A 22,203-nucleotide genomic window follows, 5' to 3' on the forward strand; every position below is an offset into this window, starting at 1 on the left:
AGGTGTCCCTGGCTGTGACTGGGGTAGAAAGGGTCACACCAAGGTCTCTGTGGGGAATGTTTCTGCCATGAGCTGTGTGACAAATGTTTCTAACAGAGTTTGATGGGGATTTCTAAGTCTTTTAAAAATATATCAAAAATCTGTCTGTCTCTCTCTCTTTCTTCTCATGTTAAGGGCCAGGGTATTGGGGTAGGGAGACTGGAAATTTGGTATTTCTCTGGGACAGGTGCAAAGCAATGAGGTTTTTTCCATTCCAACGGCTTTTGCTTGTGCCGCGGTTCCCTCCAGCACTCATGAGGGGCAGGTTGCTATCTCAGACGAGTAGTAATTTTTTTTTCCCCTTTTTGTATTATAAAATACAAACAAATTACAGAAAAGGTCAAGTGGTGGGAGGCAGGAGGGGTTTCAGCTGGCTCAGAGCTGTAGGGACCGTCGCTTCCTCCCAGAGATGTTACGGTGGTTGTAGGGTCGCATCTTCATTTCCACAAACGGGATGGAGAACTCATGGCCTTTCCAATGGTACCAGTTAATCCCCTGGCAGGAGGGAGAGAAAAGGCACAGGGTAAAGAAATACCCCAACATGAAACTGGAGTGGGAGAGGAGGGAAACAGGCTTGACCGCTGTAGGGAAGAACTTGCTACAGCAGGAGCATGAAACTCTTGCTGTGGCTTGATGGGTTTTTCCCACTGCTCAAAGACTCCTGATCAAATTTCATGTGTGTGTGTGTGTGTATATATATATATATTTAATGTAATGTAGCAAGATGCTGCGGTAAATGACCATGTCAGCCAGTGTGAGACATGAAGGACCAGCCTAAATGGTTTGAAGGTGGTTCCTTTTCCTCCAGCTTCTGTTGGGTCACGCCAGTGGTGCTGCTGACCCTGGTGCACCAACCACGCAGCCCCAGCCCTAGCTTGGGCTTGCTGCGTGCTTGGTGACACTGCTAGAAGAAGTGCTGAAGGCTTTCAACCCAGCCCTGCTCTTACCTGACTGTGCCGGGACTCTCCGTACTTGCCATTGAGGTTGGTGCGGTGGCAGTTCTTGTACCACCAGGCCCCTTTGTAGGACATGGCGCAGTTGGTCACAGCGACATCGTTGTCCCTGTCCTTGGTGGAGAAGGGGCGGCCCTGGTGATAGGTGAGGGAGTCCCCTGCAGAAAGAGATGCCGTTAGAGGGGGTGAATCCCAAGTCATCTGGTCTTTTCACAAGGAAACCGGGATATTCTGGTATGTGTGGTAGCCTGTCAATCAACAGCTCAAGCAACTGAAGGTCTGGGAATAACATTAACTGGAATTGCTCACATCTGGTTCATCTGAGGTTCTCTGCTGTTGGTTTAGGATCAGTACAGACCACAGAAAAACTTAGAGGCTGCTTGGGTTTGGCAGATAAAATGCTTTAGAGTTTTGCATCTGAATTTTAGTGTTCCAGAAAGGAATTAAGTCCTAGATTTGGACGTATCTGATTTTCTAAAGCCTGGCTCTGCTACGTAACTTCAGGATGCTTTCAGCCTCCTTGCCTCCTGTTAGCCAAAGGGGATTTCTCCCAGAGGAGGCCAGACCTTTGCTTCTTGAACCAAGATGCTTGACCTTCTTTTCTCCCTTTAAATAAGGGGAAGAACCTTTTGGAAGGTGCATGATGTTTTGTTCCACCAAACACACCAACCTCATCTCCCCTCTTTACTAAGGAAAAGAAGAGTTGTTTTTAGGTGAAAGAAGAGCCAGAGTGAAATATGGTCATTATTACAAATAGATTATATACTTAGAGGAGACATTCTTAATATGTTCCTTGGTGGTCCCTAAGAAAATACAATATGGACCCATGCCGGCTGTGTGCAGTCCAGCGACCAAGAGGCTTGTGAGAAAACCTCTTGGCGATGGACCATTTTGCGAGTCTTGGCTCTGTTTGCTCAAGGTGGGGCAGAAGTTCCTTGGTTGGACAACTAGAAGAAGAGCTTTCATGGGGACAGGGAGGGAGTTGTGTCTGCAGCACTGTTATTGGTATTTTTGGCAATAGATTGGGTGCCTTGTGCCCTGGGACTTAAGGTCAGAGCAAGTGCTCTGTTGCTTGCAAACAAGATCCCTGTGGCTTCTGTTCCAGTGGCAACTACCAGATGTTGTACAGGCAAATTCCTGCATCTTAGATATGGTGTGGGGTTCCTCACTAAGTATGTGGTGGTGAAGTTTTGTCTGGATCATGGCAGCTTGCACTGGGCATGTCTATCCCAGCTAAAGGGGCTGCAGCTGTACCCCTCTCCCCCTTCTTGGGGAAGAGACCTCCTGTACCGTCCCTCTATCACCCATTAGCCCCTGTTTTCTTGTGGCCAAAGCCTAGTGCTGCTGCATCAACTGAGCAAACAGGTGTGACAGTGTCCTTGCAAAACCAGCCAGTGTTTGGCCTCTGTGTGAGGAAGCGATACAGAGGATTTCAGATTTTTCCATTGCTGTGAGAGGGCGATAAATATATCCTCTGGTTATTGCTGAGTGAGAGGACACCTCTGACAATTGACCTGGTTATTTGAACAGCGAATGCCTCTGATATTAAATATCTAATCCCCAATGGAAAATTCCCTGTGTCCTTGGTGGGATTTAGCAGCCTGGTTTACATGATGGATTGCGGGAAGGCAGAAAGGGCTATGGGTTTGCATCCAGAAAAGTACGCTTTGATGTTGGGGTTTCCTTCACAGTGTCAGATCCACCAGTCCCAGGATTTCCCTACTACTTGCTAGCACTGAGGTTGTACCTGAAGTGCCGTTGTAGTCCCCGATTCGCAGCTTGTACAAGCTCCGGGCGTCACCAATGGAGAACTTGTCGTAGTAGGCATATGCTGCTTCCTGACCGTCCCTCATGTCTATTCGCAACTCGTAGCGCCCTTGGGATGTGATCTTGTGGATATTGTCCAAGCCTGGTGAGGCAAGCAACGGGACACCTGGTCAGACACGGTTTCTGGATCTGCTCCATGAGCAAACAAAAAAAGCTCTAGGCAAATAAAATGGCTGTGGGGGATGAGGGTGAGGAGAGCAATCAGAGAGCAGCAGCAATTCTAGTTAAGTCATTGTCTCTCCTGGCACTGGTGGGATCTGAGCTCTCTGTCCCCACTCAAGCTCCACCTCCATGTGGCTATGAGAGGTGGGTTCAAGGCCAGGGTTCAGCCTTCTCCATGCTGCTGAGGCTGGGGGTGTTCAGCTGTGGAGCTCCGGTGTTTCTCATGTTGCTGTTAAGTTCCTGTATGAGCCAGCACATGTTTGTGCTGCAGGGCTGGCCTCGGCTCATGTCCAGGTTTTGGGGGGGCACACTTCGCTTCAGAGTTGTGCTGGGTCTCCCACTCACCACTTTCCTACTTTCTTTGGGCAACTGGTTTGGCCAAGGCCAAGGGAGGTCTATGCCACCAATGGAACCTATAGTCATCCGAAGGAGAATGATGGGTTTTGGTCCATGAAAACCCACAGCGTACCCACTTCTCTCCTAGGAGGAGCAAATTAAGGAGTTGTCGGCCTTCAGAATGTGTTTTTCTGTGGTGTGTCCCTGAATGACTTTCTAATGTGCAGTTCAAGGAAAGAAAAACAGAAGGAAAACTGTCCAAGAGAGAGCATAGAGGAGTGGGGTGAAAGGTGAGGAGCCACCAGCTGGCACGGGCAAGCAGCATGGTGCACGGGGAGCTCGTGTTTGACACGTTGGTGAACGAGAACTGGTGAACACCTTACCCAGCCAAAATTCGTCCTCCAAGTTTCCAAAGCCGATCCGATAATCTGCCCATTTCCGGAAGAAATCGGTCAGCCCGTTCTGCCGCCTCTGGAAGACCTGTTGCGGGGGAAGATCGGGGACAAAATCAGTGTGCCTTTGGGGCACACAAAATACATAGCACCTTTCAGGGAAGAAAATTGCAATGCCCATCTAGTTAGTGTTCAGGGCAGCCATGCAATTAATTCCTGTGCAGATGGAGGAACTGAAGAGATGTTATGTGATGTCCAAGGCAAATCAATATTATAATGGGAAGTAATCAGCCTTTGAGCTTTCTGCTCTACCCAATATGTGGTGCCTCTGGTTTTCTAGCATGTGCTTCTGCTTTTGGCTGACTCTGTGATATCCAAGGGGATGCTCTGAGACAGAGTGAGATGGAGGGAAATTGCCAGGTTAAAATAACATCCATGCTAGAAATCAGCACCTGAGGAAGCCCTTTTTTTTTGTTTTGTTTTGACTATACATCTAGTGGAGTTTTGCGTAATGCATGTAAGTAAGCGTTTGACACGGATAAAATCAAAGCACCAGAGCATTATTTACTTTAGTTGTCAGTCCATCTACGTCAAGACAAGCAGTGTTTGTGCAATTCAAAAGCCAAACAGGCATTTGCCTCTAAAATGCTCCCGTGTGGACTCAATCCGGGTGATGCCTGACACCCTCCTACTGCCGGCAGCGTGAATCATTCCCCATGAAAGCTATTGGCCATTAATTTCATTTCTAGAACAATAAATCAACTTCAGTCCCAGATTTTGCTCTCCAGAAGCACTGTAAGCGTGTCAAATAAATCAAAGGGCTTTTCTCCAAGTGTAACTATTATTACTGGAGTGTGGGCCATTCCCTATGGCGTGGGAAATGAAGTGTGTGATATTCAGCCTGCTGTTGTTCCTGCACAGTGTAGTGCTTGGCTCTGCTGGTAGGATGAGGTTTGGTTACTTTGTGATGGGGACAACGTGTAGGACAAAAATGATCCGAGGGCTGGAACCGTTTTGCTATGAGAACAGGCTGAGAGAGTTGGGGTGTTCAGCCTGGAGAAGAGAAGGTTCTGGGGAGACCTTATTGTGGCTCTTCTGTACTTAAACAGAGGCCAATAATAAAGATGGGGACAGACTTTTTAGCAGAGCCTGTTGCGGTAGGATGTGGGGTGATGGTTTTAAGCTAAAAGACAGGAGTTTCAGGCTAGACATGAGGAAGAAATTTTTTACAGTGAGTGTGATGAAACACTGTCCCAGGTTGCCCAGAGAGGTGGTGGATGCTATCCCAAGCCAGGCTGGACAGGGCTCTGACAACCTGAGCTGGTGAAGATGTCCCTGCTTGTGGCAGGGGTGGGACTGATGATCTTTGAAGGTCCCTTCCAAGCCAAACTGTTCTGTGATTCTATGAGAACCATGTGGCTACTCACAATCCAGCCGCCCCCATCGGTAGTCATGTCACAGTACACCTGCACCCGCTGGCCAAGGTCCCCGTTGATGGAGATGGTGTAGACGCCACTCAGTGTGTCTCCATTCATCAGGTGCTGGGCACAGTCCTGAGGGTTAGCAAAGACACGGCCACCTGCAAAAAAAAGAAATAACCCTTAGAGGGTATCTTGGTAATGCATTGAGAAGGCATGAAGAACATGTAGCATGCATCCCTCACAACTGCATGATACCCCACTGGGCCAGGGTACAGACGTCTATCTGTTGTTTCCCATTTGGGTGTATTCTTCACCCTTATGACCTGAAGATTTGGAGGTCATCACTTTGTCTAAATGTTAAAGAACCCCTATTTTTTCCCATCTCCATGGTCTGTAGTGCAAGGTTGTTTGCATTTTATAGTATCCAACAATAAAAACTGCTTCAAAGGCAACCACTTCAGGCTCCCCTGAGCTCTGCGGAGATTGCTTGTTTCTTAATTTATATTCATATCTTTAAGAGCCAAGGAGACCTTGAAAGACATTTCAAACTGCTATAAATTATAAATACTGTATCTGTTTCTTCCTTTTGTCCCATCTGTATACAATTCCCCAAGAACCTTATGCAAACATAAAACAAAGAGACCGAGCTATTAATATGTCAGAGGGAATGGAAGAACCCCGGGATGTGTACTGTGAGCAGAAGGAAGGAAAACAATTTGAATTGGAAGCAAAACAATTTAAATTAAGCCTGGGTTTTTGTTTGTTTGTTTTTGTCTTGTCTTTAAAGACAAGTCCTTGCTCTTTGCAGAGTGCCCTGATACACTGCCAGAGTGAACTGAAACCCAGACCCCAATTCTTTGCTGAGGGATGGATGCTGCCCATGGATCACATTGCCTTGATGTTTGTTCCTGGGTGCTTCTGTATCATCGATATAGGGGGTAAGTGGTGAGAAGCTGGTTTCTTGCTGATGCTTATCTCCATCTTAAAAGCAAGTTAAACCTGTATTCGGATGCTGCCTCAGCTGCCAATGGTGTCTGTAACACTTCTGAGGTCTGACATTTGTGTTTAATGGAAATGGTGCTCTCCTTGCCTGATTGCAAGTGTTTCTGCTGCTTTATCCCATCTGAGAAGCCACCCTTGTGCATTTCTGTCCCTGACTCTCCAAGATTACATGCATTTTTCTATCACCTGCCTGAATTGCACTGGCTTTATGTGCTCACGTGAGAGGCAAGAATAGCAGGAAAGCCTGATCCGTAGATGCATTAGAGAAGAGTATTTTTTGTTGACGTAAATAGTTTCTATTATTGCTTAAAAGCAGGTGAAGGGACCTTTGCATGTAGCCAGGATGGGGAAGTGGATCCAGAGCAGATTCAAGGAAAACTCTCCTAATCGAACTGGCAGCGCAAATGGCAGGAATTTTGGTGAATATCATCTTCAGGCTTCTTAGTGCTTTTGAAGCCCAGGAGAAATATAGTTGGATTCAACCCTGAACAAAACGCTCTCTGTCTGTTAAGTGCCCTGACCTAGCAAGGCTTTTTGAAGAGGTTGAGGGATGAGACACTTTGCATTGATTTGAGTGTGAATGGTTGCAGAGGGTGGGGGCAATGGTGACATTTTCATGCAAGCTTCATTCTTGCAAGCATCAGCATTCCCATCTGTGAGGGGTGCGGTGGCTGTGGATGCGCACCCTTTGATTTGGATTTGTTGTCTTACGGGATTGTAACTTCTCTAGAATTAGAGAGGGAAGGAATAATGCAATTAGATAAAATCGGTGGAACCACACTTCTGTGGACATGCTGGCTCTGGTGTCTGGACTCCATTGATGGTGGTGCAGATCCACCTGCTTGATATTTCCAGGGCTGCTCCATCCCTGGAGACATCACAGGCCAGGCTGGATGGGTGAAGGTGTCCCTGCTCATGGCAGGATTTGAACTGGATGAGCTTGGAAGGTCCCTTCCCACCCAAACCATACTATGATATTTATGAGAGATCAGACCATGTCTACAGCATGAAGAGGCCAGCTGGGTCTCTCCCCACTTACTCCAAAAACATACCTGTTGATATACATTGTTGACTTTTGTGTGGTGTGTTTTCCCTCCTCATCCCCCCCAACCCCCTTTTTTTTTTCCCTCTTTCTTTTCTATTTATGCATTTGAGGAGGGGCAAAGGCAAAGCAAAGAGCCTGATAGGTGGTTCCTGGTTTCAAGCTCAAATCCCCTTACCCTGGTCTGGGTCTTGTGTTTATGTTATAGATGCTTCAGCCATTAAGTTTTTGTAGCAAAGCAATGCTGTGGGTCATGGCAATGAACATACCTCTCTATGAATCGCGGTGAAGTGCTGCTTAAGGAGGGAAAGCCCATAAAAGCAGTCCATGTCTACCAGCATGGTGTGTAGGCTAAGCCTCACCTGGCCGAGCAAACATGGTGCAAGTCCTCACCTGTGGTGAAGGTGGTGGAGATGAAGCCGCTCCGCAAGGCGTTTTGGGCAGCTTGCAGGCGCACGGTGTACTCTGTGGTCTCAGAAAGCCCCTCCAGGCGGATCCACGTATCCTCAGCATCCACAATCAGCTCCTGTACATGGGTCCCAGAAGGAGGTAGACACCAAGAGCAACAGATGAGAAAAGCGATGGGGAGCCTAAAGAGCAAGCGAGGAGGGAAGGGAAGCCACAAACTGCCGCAGCCCTCGGTGCATGGCTGCTCACACCCCTGGACTAAGTCAACCTGAGGTCAATGACTATGTGCAACCTTTTGGGATGGTTTGGGTGGGAGAAAGCTAGCTAGTTTGGACACAGGAGGTTTAAAATGTTTGCAGTCTGTGTGCAATTCTCACCAACTTGGTTGGGATCTGCATGCCTCCAATACGGGGCATGACAGATTGGCCAAGCATCGCAATGAGTAGAGCTTCCCAAACCTGGTTATCAGCCAGTTCCGACTCCATCAATTCCTGTCACGTTAATTTTTCTGGTTGTCAGCCAATGCCACGTAGCGTTATATCGAGCCCCTTCTGCAAAGCTATTATCCTCCGGCTGCTGCAAGCCAGTTACACCAGCAAAGGAAACGAGACTATTTGCAGTGACATATTTCTGATAGCATTTGTAGCAGCTCTTTCAAACAGGCAGATATGGACACACTGATTAAATAATCAAATATATTGTATTGCAGGGTTAATTAGCTGTCTGTACCCATCTTCCTTTCTGCAAGAAGGCCAAATGGCATTTTTAGCATCTCTATTTGTGGGATAATCTTCTCCTGTGTCAGCTCGCTTGTGTTTCACAAGTTGTGAATTTACCCTGTTCATCCCAAATTTCCAGGCATGCCCCCTCATGCCCAGACCTTCAGATGTACATAAAGATTTTGCCCTAGGCAATCTTTTCCTGCTTTTTCCATTTGTTTATCTAAAGTATCGCTTATGCAGGAAGTAGCGTTTGCCCTTTTCATCTCTCCCTGACCTAGTGACCATCGTTCTTTTGCTTTGTTGAGTTTCTCCTGCTCGTTTCTCCATGGTAATGTTATTCCCTGACTTAATGAGCCTCTTTCTTTGTGAGGACTCGCTCACCTTGCGGCTGCCATCAGTGGATCTGTAGGTCATGATGTAGTTCTCGATCTCTCCCACGGGAGGCACCCAGGAGAGTAAGGCGCTCCGTCGAGTCACTTCGCTGGCGGTCAGGTTTGTTGGAGGATCCAAAACTGCAAGGGTGGATAGGGACCCAGGGAAGCGCAAGCCCTCACACTCAACCACCCCAGCCCCTCTTCCCCACTGGGATTCAACCTCACAATCCTGAGCTACAGCCCAAAGTCCATCCTTGCCCTCAGCTTCCAGATGTCACTCATCGTCAGCCTTGAACAGAGCTCTGCAAACCCTCTCAAAGTCCTCCTCCTGCATGCTATCTGAAGGATAACAGCTCTGAAATTCATGTGCTATGGGGTGTGTCAAGCTTCTTGTAAGCAAAATGGCTTGTAGTGCTCTTCTGGACTATGGCCTTGGGCAAGAAAAAGACCTGCTCAAGGGTCTAATTGGGAAACCACATCCAGGTGAAATCAAAGAAAGGAGGGTGGATAGATGTTGAAAGAGTGAAAATGATGGTTTATGCTTGTTGTGATTAAAATTCTGGTTTTGTGTTGTGCCCAATACTGGTATTTGGGTGTCGTTTTGGCACATGGCAACTTTTACACCCACATGTATGTGAGAAAAGCTTTGGCTCAGCCTTAGTGGCTGTTTTTCCCAGGGTGGATATATGGCTAAGGACTCATAATGGGCAGCGGGGGAGGTGATTGTACGTACGAGTTGTAAAGTTGGTGCTGATGGTCTGGCTGGTGAGAGGCCCATTGGTGGCGTACATAGAGACTGTGTAGGTGGTACTGGGCATGAGGTTGGTCAACTGATACTCCTGGTTGACTCCATCCACAAGAATTGTTTCTCCTGCAACTGTAAGCCAAAAGAGAAGACTTAGGCTAGATGTTAAAGGTGGTTCTCCAAAACGTGTCTATGGATATGAACTCGTGATCAAAAGCACTGATACTGCTGAATCACCATGAGCTATTGTGTGGCAGCTGAGTGATGGTGTTTGGTCTGAAGGAGGGCCTTATTTTTCCCACACGCTCTGTATTTTCCTGCTGCTTTCTTTCCCTTCAGTAATGGATTTCATAGAGTTTGCTGCACATTGAGTTTCTGTGGGATTGTGGAATCAAAGAAGAGTTTGGGTTGGAAGGGACCTTCAAAGCTCATCCAGTCCAACCCCTGCCATGAGCAGGGACATCTTCACCAGCTCAGGTTGCTCAGAGCCCCATCCAGCCTGGCCTGGGATGTCTCCAGGGATGGGGCATCCACCACTTCTCTGGCTACCTGTTGGGATGGGTACTGGTTTGCCTCTGGGCTGCTGCTGGTGAGCCAAGTAGTAAACCAGGAGGATCCCAGTCCACTCCTGTGTGGACTGCCATGCCCTGAGGCTTGGTGAAGGGCACTGACATGGGACCTGGGCAGGAGATTCTAGTGTCTGGGGATGGGGTACAGCCCTGCCATCTACTGCCCTCCCAAAGCAAGGGCTCCTTCCTTCCTCTCGCTGTGGAGGGCACCCACTGAACCCTGGGTTTTGGGATGGAGGACAAGTGGAGGTGAGCTGAAATGGAGTCCAAGCAAAGCTCACGGCAGACATACCTGCGCGGCGGGTGAGGATGAGGATGTAGCTCTCCACATCTGACAGTGGTGGGTTCCACTGCAGCAGTGCCTCAGTGGGGGTGATGTTGGTGGCCGTGACCCCCAGGGGGGCATCCATAGCTGTGTGGCAAACAGATTCAGAGAGTCAGAGTCATTAAGAGACTGGTTATGAACTGGAAGGGCTTCTTGTGGTCCATCACTTGTGGTCCTGCCTTCTGGCCAGGCACACGTGCCTGCAGAGGAGTTACTTCTGCCCTAGCTGGAGAGCAGACACATCACAGCTTGTGCTGCTCTGCTACCTGGGCTGCTCTTCCACTGCTTTCCTGACGCACAGCCTGGAATTTTACAGGGTGGTTCTTTTTGGTTTTGAGGAGTCTGGGGATAGCAAAGTGTTTTATTCTTGCAGCAGATGCTGTATGTGTCAGGGCTTCCCCAGGGATTATTTCTGAAAGTCTGTACTCCCTTTAAGAAAGGTTGTCATGGTTGCCTAACTTTGTATCTCTGGCTTCCCCCTGCTCAATACACAGATTTATCACTCTCCTCCATGACTACCCATGCATATACAGGAAAAGCTTTGCTTAGACATCTTTCAAAAATCCACACTGGGCTCTTGTGAGTCTTGCTCATGATTTTGAACTTGCATCAGGCTGGCATGAGGTTCAGCTTGCAGCTGCCCCATTGCTACTGCAAGAAGGGGCTGGCACCATTTGATGGGTATCTGCCCACCAGGAGCTCCTTCCCACCTGTGTACACAGTGATGGAGGCCATCTCGCTCTCCTCCCAGCCCCGCACACTTTTCACCTCGATCTCGTACTTGGTGGCAGGCTGCAGGTGGTGGAGGATGTACTCGGTGGCATCGCTGGGGATGGTGGTGCTGTCTGTCTTCCCTGTGGGGACAGAGCCAAGAGCTTTGGTGTCATGGCTGGTCCTGTCCCTGGGGTGCAGGAGGTGCATGGGAGGGGAGGACCATGCCACTAGTCCTGTTTGGGCTCCCCCTGTACTGGGCACTTGTGAGGCTGAACCTCAAATCCTGGGTACAGTTTTGGGCCCCTCACACCAAGAAAGCCCTTGAGGTGCTGGAACGAGTTGAGAGACAGGAGCGACAGGACCAGCGGAAATTGTCTCAAGTTGTGCCAAGGGAGGTTTAGATTGGATATTGGAAAAAATTTCTTCCTGGAAAGGGTTGTTGGGCACTGGAACAGGCTGCCCAGGGCAGTGGTGGAGTCACCACCCCTGGAGGGGTTTAGAAGATGTGTCCATGAGGTCATTAGGGACATGGTTTAGTGCCAATATTTGGTTAATGGTTGGACTCCATAGTCCTGAGGGTCTTTTCCAACCAAAATGATTCTGTGATTCTATGATACTGGGGGTAACTGGGTTTTGTGCCTGCAGGTGCAGACCTGGGTACCCAGGTCTTGACCTTTTCAGCGTCATAGGTGGAACTGGGCCTAAGAGAGATGAGCCAGGGAGGCCAGGTGCACAGTGTGGGATTTCATGATCAGGCCCTGAGTTAATCATCCCTGGGGAGGGCATGTTCAGAGGGTCACTCCCTGTATCCTTCTGTGCCCAGCTGACCCTTGGCCACTGTGGTCCCTTCCCATCCTCATCCTAGACACCTCATCCTCTGCCACCACAGCCTCTTATCCAGCCCAGCTATTGGTGGCTTCTCCCAGGGCACTGGGACGCTGCCTGGGGTGAGGATGATCTGGTGGCTTGCTCTCAACTGCGGATGGAGGGAGGGTTGGCAGCTGCGAGCTCAGGGCATGAGTGAGTGTGGTCTGACCCATTACCTTCAGCAGCACGGTAGGATATTCTATAGTGGTCAAAGGCAGCAATGGGAGGGCTCCAATAGACCATCATGGACTCCTGGGTGACATTGCCCACCCTGAGGTCTTTTGGCGCGTCAATCCCTGGTGAGATGGAGCAGAAAGCAAAGCTGTGGGAGGCAGGTCCGCTCCCCGTCCCCCTGCCCGCCCTCCTGGCGGGGTCCTGTGCCCGGTGGGGGGGTCCCATGATACCTGTTGTGATGGAGCCCACAACGGGCTCGGAGCTGATGGCACCGTGCATGGCCACCAGTGACACCAGGTACTCGGTGGATGGCTGCAGGCCTGTCAGGCTGGCGTGCCTGCGGGTGCCGTCGAGCGTGACCTGCTGTTCCTCCTCCTCATCCCGGGGGCTGTAGGTGAGGACGAGGCGGTCTGCTGGTGGGGATGGATCGCTCCACGTGACGTTCACGCTGGAGGACGTCAGCTGGGAGAAGTGGAGCTGCGTGATGGGCCGGACCCCTGCAAGGTGGAGAAGGGAGATGTAACCCTGACCATCTACAGATCCCAGTGTCTGTGTTGTTCCCAGCACTTGTATGGGAGGTAGCCAACAGAGGTGGCAAACCTCCAGCTTTGGGCTCTCCATTGATCTCAAACTGTGTTGGGATTGAGAGGCAGAAATGGGAGGAGAAAAATGGTGCTTTTCTCAGCTCTGCCTGCAAACACCCTCCATTCCAGACCCATATGGTGCGTGGTGGGGCTGTCCCACTGCAGATGGTATGTGCTGTCTTGGCTTCTCAGCTGCAGGCTTTCCACCCAGAGGTACTTGTGAGGTCCTTCAAGGCTTGTTTTTTGCTTCTCATGAACCCACAGACCACCCTGACCACAGAGGACAGAATGTCCTGGCTGTTCCCCCAACCCTGCCTCTTCCTTATGGGAGCTTCCAGGTAAACAGGTGTGCTCAGAGCTGCTGGCCAGAGGGATGGGATCCTCTTGCTGGTAGGGCCAGCCTCCTTCTGAGGTCCACTGACTTCCTCCCACATGGATGGATTGCCCCCACCTCTCATCCCCATCGCTGCCTAAGGAGTTTTGGCACTGGATATGCAGTGGGCTGGTGGAGATGCTGATGTGGGGTGGTGGTCTGTGCCCTTGGCCCCATCCCAACTGGTCTTTTTCTACCTGTGAAGGCATCCACGGTGGCCTCCAGGCTCTGCTGGCGTCCCCTCTCGGCGATGATGGAAATGGTGTATTCTGTCCCGGGCTCCAGCTCTGAGAGGGTGAACTGTGACTTGTCCCGGGGCACTGTCACTTCAGAGGCCATCCCTGAGGCGGGGGTGAAGGTAATGCGGTAGTGGTCAATGGGACCTGTGGCTTTGGTCCAGGTCAGCGAGATGGACGTCTCCGTGGAGGCTGTCACCAGGAGGTCCCGAGGGCTGTCAAGCTCTGTGGGAGAGGGTTGGTGCAGACCTTTGTCCCCATGCACGGTCTGTCCCATGGGGCTATCTGAGCCATAGGAGCCAGCCGTGCTTGGAGCTTGCAGCGGGGCCAAACTCACCAGTCCTGGCGTTCATGGTTGCCGGCACGCTCTGCTGGCTGTCCATCACGGCTGAAATCCCGATGCCGTACTCTGTCCCCGGCACCAGATCTGTGGGGTGGGGGGTGCAAGGATATGAACAGGTGTGAGAGCAGCACCTGGCTGGGTGGCCTCGGGGCACAACCCCCCCACCTCCCAAGGCTGGGGACAGGGGGGACCCTCCTGAGCATCTCTGGGGTGGGCAGCCCTCCCCCAGCTCAGCAGTTCCTCCATGCATTGAACAGGAGCTGAGCCTTTTTAAAAAGCCCCGTGGATGCATTTGGATGGGGAATTTGGATTATCCTAGCTCAGGAAAAAGCAATTTTTAAAAGTTGTTGATGAGGTCTGCTGTAATTGCTGGCATCAAGACAGAAACTGTGTGTGCGAGAGCTGAGATGGGAACGATAAAGCAGCTATATTTGTTTCCAAAGTGATTCAACATCAAATATTGTCACAGCGCTGGTGTCCCGAAGAGAAATAAATTATGCGGCATAAATGAAATGCACATTAATTAGGAAAGGCGCAGTCTTTCTGGGGGCCAAATCAAGAGCTGCTCCATGGGGTGGACGTATCCTGTGGTGCTTCTCTCAAGGGCCATGGGAATCAAGCTCATCCAGCCCCTTTCCTGTGCTGCTGACTGCAGTTTTATCTCTGTGGGACATCTCCTGCCTCTGCCTGCCACTTCTCCTTGGCTGCTGACGGCTTTATTCCTCTCCTCCCTGTCCTTCATGATCTTTCCCATGGGCTTAGGTAAAGCCACAAATGCTCCAGCTGAGCCTCACCCTGCCTTGCCCAGGGGCAGCACCCCCTGAAGCCACCAAAACTGTCCCCAAGTGGCCAGGAGGGAGGGAAAGCCCCATCCCCTGCTCCTTGCCTCTTGCTACAGTGCACTCTTGGTCCCCGAGGGAGATGGGCCGCCTTCACCCCTGCCCAATATGTGTCAAAAGTATTCTGGGAAGGTGGAGAAGAGCTTTGGAGAAAGGAGGAGGAGAAGGGAGAAATGAGCAGGAGCATATAAAATGGTGCCTCTTCTCTCCCAGCTCTTTTGGGTAGAGCAAAATTACAGATCTTTCTGTGCAAATGCTGATTTTTGAAGTGAGACGTATGGGGCAGGCAAGGCTTACTGTATTTTGAAACGTAAATCTTTGATAAGCTCTGCTCAGCACTATTCCTTGCTGTTTTTCCTACAGGCAGATGAGGGTAGCTGAAGGAATCATCAGTTGCATTTACACCTTGCAAGCCAGCAGGTCCTGGGTGGCTGGAAACCCACCCAGGGTTCTGCACCACATGCAACAAGACCTTGGAAGACCATGTGCCTAATGGAGCTATGGGAGAGGCTCATGTGCCATCCACACTAGGGCTATCCTGGCTTTTGCCAGCAGGATGTTTTTTGAGTTATTTTCTGCTACAATTAGTGGTGGTGTTGTTGCTATTGTTGTTTTTAATTTGTTTGTTTATTACATAGTACCCTGGGAGCTAGAAGCAATGCACTTAAATAATGATGGAGCCAATATATAAAAATTGCTCACTGCTGTTGGCTTAAGCCTCTGTATCTCTGGAGCTTGCTCTGTGGGAGTTTCTTGTAGCCCTGCCTGAGTCTGGCAGCCCTGGTGCTGCCAGGTAGAGACTTTTTCAGACTAACTACTCTAACTGCTTTCCTGCCCTCCAGCCTTTCTTGTGACTCAGTTTTGCTGTACCTATAACTTCACATCTGACTTTCCCACTGAACTTATTCCTATAGATCCATACAGCAGAGGTGCCTGAGCCCTCTTCAGGCTGGGGTGGTCCCGGGAGGGCAAGGAGAATCAACGTGGAAAAAACTGGTGTCCTGCCATACTGAAGAGCTTCAAGCTGAGTGAGTGATCTTTTTTGTATATGTGAGAGTCTTGTCTTTGCTCAAAAAAATGCCACTGGAGCCACCAATCTGGCAGGCAAGTAGTTGTAGTTGAAAAACAAAACAACAAAGGAAAGCAGATCTCACACAGTGCTTTGTGGTGATGCTGCAAAGGGTATTTTGGACTTCCCTGGCAGGGGGAGGTGGGTGGTGTTTGCAGCCCCCAGTGGCACCCCCTGTGCTGGCCTGAATAACATACTGCACAAGGGACTTGCTCAAAAATAGCATTCCTGGATTCAGGTCTGCTTTGTGCCAAATTGGTAAAAGGCAACAGACTCAGGCAGCCTGGAGCCCCATCAATGCCTACAGGGCATCCGTGCCTGCAGCTCTTTTCCAGCAAGGAAAAAAAAGGAGGAGGAAATAATATTTTCTTCTAGATCAGCTTAAAAAGCCTTCCCCTCCTCATTTCTCACTTTGCTTCTTGCCAGCTCTATTTGGGACCCATACAGACCCTTGCCAGAGGTGCATCGCTCAGCTTGTGGATAAACAACACCCAAATCCAGAACCACAGAGGGGACAATGAGCTTCATGCCAAGCAAAACCTTCTCTTTGGTAACTAGTAAACCCCAAAACAGCCTCAAATGTGTGCCAGCATGAGGGCAGCCGAGCATCAGTGCTGATTTGCGCTCTCCATTGCTTGTGAAGAGGAGGAGGAGGGGGAGGAAGGGCATGTGGGTACACGCATACCTGCGAGGGTGGCCCGGGTGGTGGGACCGGTGTCCCGTGGCACCAGGACTTCGTGGTAGTGCTCCCCGGCCAGGGTGCTGTAGACCACCCTGTAGCTGTGCGCCTCGGCCTCGCTGTTGTCCCAGGCCAGCTCGAGGCTGGCGGGTGTCCGTGAGCCCACCCGCAGGTTCTTGGGGGCATCGATCTCTGCGTGACACAAGGGAGAGAGGCCAGGTGTGATGTCCGTGAGGTCCCATCTGTGGTCCCTCTTCCCCAGGGCGTGTCCCTGTGGCAAGGGACATCTGCTGTCAACTCCTGCTCAGCACAGGTCCCAGAGATGCCACCCATGAAACCAATGCAAGCACTGGGGCATTCACAGCATCCCTCAGTAAGTATCTTCGGGAGCTAATTGCATGTTATTTGAAAAAGAAAAGTGTTTTCCGCCTGTATTGGAGTAAGGGAAACTGAGGCAGCGTGCATAAGAGAAAAAGCTATCTGTAGGAGTCATGCATTGCCTTTAACTTCTCTTAGGAGAACTCCAAGCATCTTTACAGGCACATTCATGCTCAGACATTGCCTAAAGGGTTTGTTTATTAGTGCTGCTGAGGCTGTGCACCGAATCTGCTCTGATTTGCGTGATAAACCTCTCCGGTGTGTGACAGGTTGGTGCTGGGCAGGGGCTGGGTGCCAGCAGACGGGGGGTAGTTACTGCTCCTTGATGGATCCAGGTTTAGTGGGGGGGAATATTTTATGTCATCTTTTAGAAATAAAGCAAGTAAGGCCAACACAGCAAATCAGTCGGTGTGAGCATCTCTTAAGAAATATATATCTATAGAGATATATATACAGACAATTCACACACTGCAGTTGTTGTAATAGCAGTCTAGTATCTACCAGTAATGTACATGACAAGTAATTTATATACCATAAACCAACACTGAAATATGCGCTCTACCTCCTCCATTATGGCACGGTAAATTAAACCTGTTAGCTATCTGCAGGCTTAACATTAATTAAAGTTTTACCGACCGGTTAGGGTATCCAGAGAAGATATAAAATAAGATAACCACATTTCTGACTGAGCTGCTCTCAGCTGCTTGGCTGCTGATTCCTCGGGCAACACATCTACCTCAGCTCTTGATGCTGAACAGGAGTGAGCATCTCCTTGAATTCAGACCTGTGCTTGTTGTTTTGGTGCTCTTGGGAATTGCGCGTTGATCTACAAGTGCTTTTAAGGGTGTAAACTGCTGGGCTTTAAAGTTTTAGCCATGGGCTCAAGCTAAGCTGTGGGTCTGAATGGGCATTGGAGGTGGTGAGGATGTGTGTTCCACCCAGGCAGCAGCAGGTGCAGCCTTGATGCTGCAGCAAGTCTTGGTCAACGTGGGGTTTACTTGGGCACTATCATCTAAGTGTGGGTTTTTGAGTCATCTGCCTGATTTCTGCCATCTGGGGTCACATGGGGTACCCTGAGGACCATATGAGCATCCCTGTGGGGTATGGGGCATGTGGAAGCCCATTGCACCAGAGGCTTAGGGACTAACCAGAAGTGTAACTGAGACAGTCAGATCTTGGGACAAGGGCTGATAGTTTTAAGCTAAAGAGGGGAGATTCAGGTTAGACATGAGGAAGAAATTTTTTACACTGAGGGTGGTTAGAGCCTGGCCCAGGTTGCCCAGAGACGTGTTGATGCCCCATCCCTGGAGACATCCCAGGCGAGGCTGGAGGGGGCTCTGAGCAACCTGAGCTGGGTGAAGATGTCCCTGCTCATGACAGGGGTTGGACCGATGAGCTTTGGAGGTCCCTTCCAACCCAAACTATTCTGTGATTCTATGATTCTGTGTTGGCATTAGGGGAGGGAGGCCAGAGGGTGGCTTTAGAGTACATGTTTCAGGTTGAGCTGAATCTTTTTCTCTGCCTTGCTCTGCACCAGGATGGTGATGGGATGCGTGACATCTGCATTCAAGCATCTTCATTCAGACCTGCATCTTAATCATCAAGTTTTCATTGCGCCACTTCCACCCAGTACACTGGATTAAACCCCAGCTCACGTGTACCAAGGGAGAACCAGGTACCACTAAATCCCAGACGCATAAACCTCAATTCAGCTCCAGATACACAAAACCCGTGTCGGTTGCGGGACAGCCCATCTGCCGTTTGCAGCAAGCCATCTGCCCGTGCTTGCCGGAGCCTTAAAAATTGATGCCGGTTCTCCCAGCAAAGCCAGCTAGCTACCTGTGGTGAACTGGGCGAGGGCCGGCCGGCTCTCGTTGGCACCCCGGATGGCGCTGACGGCGAGGTGGTAGCGGGCGCCGGGGCGCAGGGCCTGCAGGGAGTACTGGCTGAGGGGGGGCTGCAGGCGGAACGTGGTCCTCCCCCCCTCCCCGTCCGCCAGCCCGTACTTCAGCAGGATGGCGTCCACCCTGGCGCGTGGCGGCGTCCACTCCACGAAGGCCACCGTGTCGGAGACATCCCGCACCAGGATCTGTGTCGGGCCGTCGATGACTGTGGAGGAAGGGGGGAAACAGGTGCCTGTTATTCTGGGAGAGTAGGATGGGGAAGGGCTTTGGGGATGCCACACTTCAGGGATGCTTCAACCTGACTGTCAGAGTGGCCTGAATTAGCAGTTGAGGATGAGGCAGAGAGGTTGTGTTGGCAAGAGACATGACCCCCACCCCAAGGTACTCAGGGGTTTTGGTCCCGGTGGATGCCCAGTCCCTTGTCCCCATCTCCTGGCTCTTTCCTGAACCCTCTCCACTGATGTCTCTTCTGAGCTGTGGAGACAATTTAAAAGGTGTACAGACGAGGTTCTTAGGGACATGGTTTAGTGCTAGAGTTAGGTTATGGTTGGACTCTATGATCTTGAGGGTCTCTTCCAGCCTCAATGATTCTATGATTCTGTGACAAGAGCAGGACGCAGCAGCTTTCCAGTTGATGCCTGTTACAGCTATAATGCAACTCATGCACTTCTGTCCAGCTGATTATTTGCCCTAATTCCTCACAGGATAAAACCTCCTATGTCTAACTGTGGTCCGTTTTCTTTGCTCCTAGATAGCTGCTCATACTTCGTGATGCATTGAAAAACCTACAGTTCTCCTCTATGTCCAGCTCTTCGAGCCATGCAAACTGCTTTTATCGATGATCTCCTTCCACTCAATTTTCCCTTTTTCTGAGCATTTTCGTCACTGGCAAAATTTATCAGCAACATTATTATGTCTTTTGAAAGGCGTTGACAATGTGATAAATAATGTGGGACCAAGGACTGATCTAAGCATCCAGAACTGAGGAACATGTCTAGAAATGTTCCTGCATCAGTGCCAGCTCCTCGTTTCTTGTTAAGCTGAGGGATCAGCTCATAAAGCTGTTGATGTCTTTGCACTGAGGAGAGAGGAGAACATGCAACTGCTCTGGCAAGTCTTCATAACCAGCTGGGAGTGGGACTATGGTGGGTGTCCACTAAACCCTCTTAGATTAAGAGGTTTTAGCTAAATTCATACAGGGGATCTACTGGGAGACTATTTTGGTTATTTCTGCTTTCTTTTGCAGAGAGTTGGGCTCTTCCCTCCTCCACATCCTCCAGCATGCAGCCTCTGGAAATCATGGGCTTGAGAGCAGGTGATGAATGCTTTGAGTCCAGCAGGACCTAACTGCTGCATGGACATACAGACGGACAGATGCTGTGCCATGGCAGTATTGGTGCACGGAGCCTGCTGGGCAGCCTCTTTTATCACTTCCATGGTCACAAGGTGGGGAAAAAACCCACGGTCATCCTGTAATTTAGGCTATGCTGCATGCAAACGCATCTAATATACTGTATATATTAGAAAATGGCACTATACAATAAGGGTGTGCTGAAGGCTGCACCCCAGGGTGGGATGGCCTGGGGGAGATGTGTGTGGGCAGGGATGGGAAGGACTAAGGAGCATTAGAGAAGATGTGGGGTGAGGTCTGAGGACCAAACACCATTGGAGAAAGGAGGATGGCTGAAAAGCAGGACCCAACTTAGCCAGGACCACTTCATGCTTATCCAAACCCTGAATCTCCCAAGTACCTCGTTGTCGGGTCATTGAGATGATGCTGGGGAGCAACAAGTTCTGCTTAGCTGTGCAGCATGAAACCATGCCTTTGTTGTTCAATCTCAGCACAAGGTGTTGAGGCAGAATGAGGATGATAGGGGCAAAGCTACAGGGGTGCTGCAGAGGAAGGCAAACACGCCAGCATGGAGGCATCTTCATGGAGCAGAGAGCCCACTGTGCTCTCCTGCAAAGCTCAGCCACTGAATTCGAAGTACCAGCCTCTCTTTTTATTTTTTGCTGACTTCCTACAGAAAGGAAGATTTGAGCTTGACCAGGAGATGTCTCTGTTAAGCCACGTCAAGCTGAGTGTGGAGGCAAAGCAGGAGGAGAAGGCTGAGCCAAGGAAACTCAGACCTGCAGCAAGCTGCTGCTGGTGGAGCGACCCTCCCTTCGCTCTCACCATTGCCTCAAATTAGCAGCCTGGTGAGAGCATCACCTCGTTATAGCCCTCCGGCAGCTATTTAAATGCTGTTTCCGTTTGCAACAGCTTGGATGGAGGTAGACGTCTGCCTGGCTGCCAAGCAGACTGCAGGAGATCTGGCATGGAGAGCGTCTTCTCCCCAGTGAGCTCTGCCCATCGCCACGTCTCCTTTAGTGAGGAGAAGACCCATTTGAATTTTCTCTAGCCTACGGGATGGACCAGGGACTGGCTGAATAAATTGGTTAGGAGGGGACGTGCTGTTGCTTCTGGCTCCCTGTCCTGCGGCTTGATTTTCCTGAATTGGTGGGAGCAGAGGGCATTCAGTGGCACAAAAGCAGGTGGGAGTTTTAATCTGTTATATACGAGTAGGCAATATATTTATAGCGATGCTGCTTGGGGGAATCCAGCCTCTGAAATGTGAGATTAGCGGAGAAGAGGAATTTATCCAGCTGTATAATAAAAGCAGACCTGAGGCTTTGCTCACAACCCCATTAACCTCACCACGGTTTCTGTGTTCACAGTAATTTGGGAGGGAGAGGGACAAAATACCGCATGAAGAAGCTGTTGCCGTGATGCACCTGTAGCTTGGGCAGTTGGATGGTGCTAGTTTTATCCATGCCCATGCAGTCCCAGGATGCTCTTGCTGCTGGGACCTTATTTTGGGGACCCAGCCCAGGGTGGGCACACTCACGGGTTGAGACGCTGTCAGAGGTGGGAGGGCTTCTGGCTTGTTCCTTCAGGGCCACCACGGTGACAGTGTACTCTTCCCCTGGCTTCAGCCCTGTCTGGTTGAAGGTGGTGACAGTGCTGGGGAGCTGGGCGATCACGCCACCCTCGTTATTCTGCCAGGAAGCCAAAATAAGTGTTAAAAAACAGCAACAAAAGAGATGTTTTGGGGGAACTGATGCACAGAGAGATGCTCCCCATGTTGCATCCTCCCACAGCCAGCTCTGCACCCCCAAGTTATATCCTCACCCAGGCACATTGTTGGGCTGAGAAATCCTCCCCCATCCTTTTTTTTTCCCTTCTCCCCCCACCCCAGCTTCTGTATTTTACCATCTGTGTGTTTCCTGTTCTCCAGAAGTGAAAAGATAATAAAACCAAAGCCTGGTCTGGACAACTTTTCCCTGCTATTCAAGTGCCAGGAGTCTTCTGTTATTCACAGAGAGGTATAAAACTACAAGGTCTTTATTTTGGTATCCCCTCCTTTTAAAGTATCTTTATTAGACTCATTATACTTTGCAGTTTTGCTCTGAAAAACCCCAAGTCTTTCAGCAACTGCAAATGTCACCTTTCCTGCCAGTGTTTGGACAAAGGATCTTTTCTTGCTGCTGCCTTCACTAATAACGTGCTAAACAAATCTTTGCACATAGCTCTCAATTCATATTCATCTCTTTTTCTCATTAAACAGGAAATCTTCCATTTTAGCCTTGAATTGCCATCTTACCTTTCCTAATTTTCTAAATCTGTCTTTGTTTCATCTCCCCCCGGCTCCCCGACCCCCAATTCTCATTGTATGCAGCAGATGG

At 50.0% G+C, this 22,203-nt stretch overlaps 1 protein-coding gene across 2 annotated transcripts in view; it reads right to left on the reverse strand.

Annotated features, from left to right (window-relative positions):
• Positions 1-414: 414 nt before the first annotated feature.
• TNR (tenascin R) overlaps positions 415-22,203 on the reverse strand; it is a gene marked incomplete at both ends in the record, with an annotated part of 29,115 nt that continues 7,326 nt past the window's right edge. Inside the window, 17 exons of one of the 2 annotated variants that reach the window (XM_082053516.1) lie at positions 415-534; positions 987-1,150; positions 2,740-2,901; positions 3,701-3,797; positions 5,137-5,288; positions 7,568-7,700; positions 8,686-8,816; positions 9,412-9,549; positions 10,285-10,404; positions 11,028-11,171; positions 12,075-12,194; positions 12,303-12,569; positions 13,227-13,490; positions 13,603-13,692; positions 16,202-16,387; positions 18,413-18,682; positions 21,366-21,516. In XM_082053516.1, the coding sequence (XP_081909642.1) occupies positions 415-534; positions 987-1,150; positions 2,740-2,901; positions 3,701-3,797; positions 5,137-5,288; positions 7,568-7,700; positions 8,686-8,816; positions 9,412-9,549; positions 10,285-10,404; positions 11,028-11,171; positions 12,075-12,194; positions 12,303-12,569; positions 13,227-13,490; positions 13,603-13,692; positions 16,202-16,387; positions 18,413-18,682; positions 21,366-21,516 (2,709 nt within the window). Of the gene's footprint in view, positions 535-986; positions 1,151-2,739; positions 2,902-3,700; positions 3,798-5,136; positions 5,289-7,567; positions 7,701-8,685; positions 8,817-9,411; positions 9,556-10,284; positions 10,405-11,027; positions 11,172-12,074; positions 12,195-12,302; positions 12,570-13,226; positions 13,491-13,602; positions 13,693-16,201; positions 16,388-18,412; positions 18,683-21,365; positions 21,517-22,203 lie in introns of both variants that reach the window. The other variant, XM_082053515.1, reaches the window with a different exon arrangement.

This window comes from Streptopelia decaocto, assembly GCF_964273445.1.
Source record: "Streptopelia decaocto genome assembly, chromosome: 5".
Lineage (NCBI taxonomy): Eukaryota > Metazoa > Chordata > Aves > Columbiformes > Columbidae > Streptopelia > Streptopelia decaocto.